This window comes from Austrofundulus limnaeus, unplaced genomic scaffold, assembly GCF_001266775.1.
Source record: "Austrofundulus limnaeus strain Quisiro unplaced genomic scaffold, Austrofundulus_limnaeus-1.0 Scaffold21, whole genome shotgun sequence".
Classification (NCBI taxonomy): domain Eukaryota; kingdom Metazoa; phylum Chordata; class Actinopteri; order Cyprinodontiformes; family Rivulidae; genus Austrofundulus; species Austrofundulus limnaeus.
The window spans coordinates 2776170-2777746 of NW_013952423.1; the positions used below are offsets into that span (position 1 = coordinate 2776170).

The 1577-nt window shown below is 34.8% G+C and overlaps 1 protein-coding gene across 1 annotated transcript in view; it reads left to right on the forward strand.

The window, feature by feature from the left end:
* The window catches only part of LOC106514665 (hexokinase-2), a 19829-nt gene extending 18665 nt beyond the window's left edge, over positions 1-1164 (forward strand). Inside the window, exon 11 of the mRNA XM_014004061.1 lies at positions 879-1164. Coding sequence (XP_013859515.1) covers positions 879-1056 — 178 coding nt within the window. The 3' untranslated portion in view covers positions 1057-1164. The remainder of the gene's footprint in view (positions 1-878) is intronic.
* The last annotated feature ends 413 nt before the right edge of the window (positions 1165-1577 follow it).

Below are 1577 nucleotides of genomic sequence, written 5' to 3' on the forward strand. Positions count from 1 at the left end.
CATATACCCTGGAGTAAACTATATACCCTGGAGTAAACCATATACCCTGGAGTAAACTATATACCCTGGAGTAAACCATATACCCTGGAGTAAACCATATACCCTGGAGTAAACTATATACCCTGGAGTAAACTACATACCCTGGGGTAAACTATATACCCTGGGGTAAAGTACATCTTTCTCTCAAGCAAGTATGAAATATGGCTTCACAAACATTTCCATCCCCTTAACATAACAACTGTCTCACTTAACAAAATTTGCCTGAATGTTGGAAGGTAATATGTTTCTGTGAGCCTTGTACATAAACAGTAAAATATTATRGTGAACCAAATCAAATTTCAAAATTTTCAGTTTGTAAAATARTGTATTTKATGGATGGTTGTAATCTTTGCTAGTGATAATTCTTACAACTCTTTTCTGCAAAACAAAAATCGGATTTGGAATTGYTTTGCAAGCGTTAGCCCAGACTTCAGTATATCACAGATAAAATATATTTTCCCATTACCATTAATGGTAGCCAACAATGCTAACAGATGCTAGCTGACACTTAAGATAATTAGCCCAGTAATACTAATTACCAGAAATATGCCAGGTTAATTTTGGATAAATATCACAACTTAGTGAGTGATTATAACATCCTCAAAGTGATTGGTTTCAACAAAAATCAACTAATATTTTACACAGGGTTTGTCTTACAGACTGAGCATCTGACACATCCCATGAAAAGAAAGTGTATATTTATACAAACCCTACTGTATTATGTGTAATTGGAATGTTTTATTGTCTGTGATTTCTGTAACTATTGTAAAATTACCATTAGCCTCGTCAGACCTTCAGATATCTCATTTCCGTTTTTTGTCTATCATTCCTTTCTCCAGTTTCAGTGAAGAACTCCAGAAAAAAGTGAAAACCTTAGCCCCCGAGTGTGAACTCACCTTCCTTATCTCAGAGGACGGCAGTGGGAAGGGAGCTGCCCTGGTAACGGCTGTGGCAGAGCGGCTGGCTCGCCAATCCCGACTGTTAGACAGCGACAGTGAGAATGATGAAGAAAATTAATAATAGATACGATTTTATACCATGGAAAAATGTCACTTTCTGACAAAGATTGATGTTAAATCTGTATGTTACTGTATATTTTGATCAAATAAATATATGAAAAAAGTAATCAGGTTTATCTAAATAATGCAGTGAATGCATCAATGTCTCTGTCGAGTCTTAGAGCATGAAACCAAATTTAATTTAATTGTTGATCATGTAAGTTTTCTGTTATAGTTCACTTGATTATTCTAAAAAATGCATTGTCTTTTAAAATTCAGAAGTTAGACTTATGGTTAATGATTATTTTAAACTCAAAGTTTTTTTCCTGCGCTTCATTTCAGTGTCATGAGGTTTTGAGGGAATCTGACATTTCTGCACCTAATTTGACTGCAAAGTGACGTATGATGATGTAACATTTAGTGAAAATTTAAGGACCCACACCTGCAGTTAGTTCCCTTTTTTGGTTGTTAGATCCCAGTTTAAACCCATAAAGTTTCCCGAGTAAGCACGTTTTAAACCAGTTTAAGTAAACAACTAAC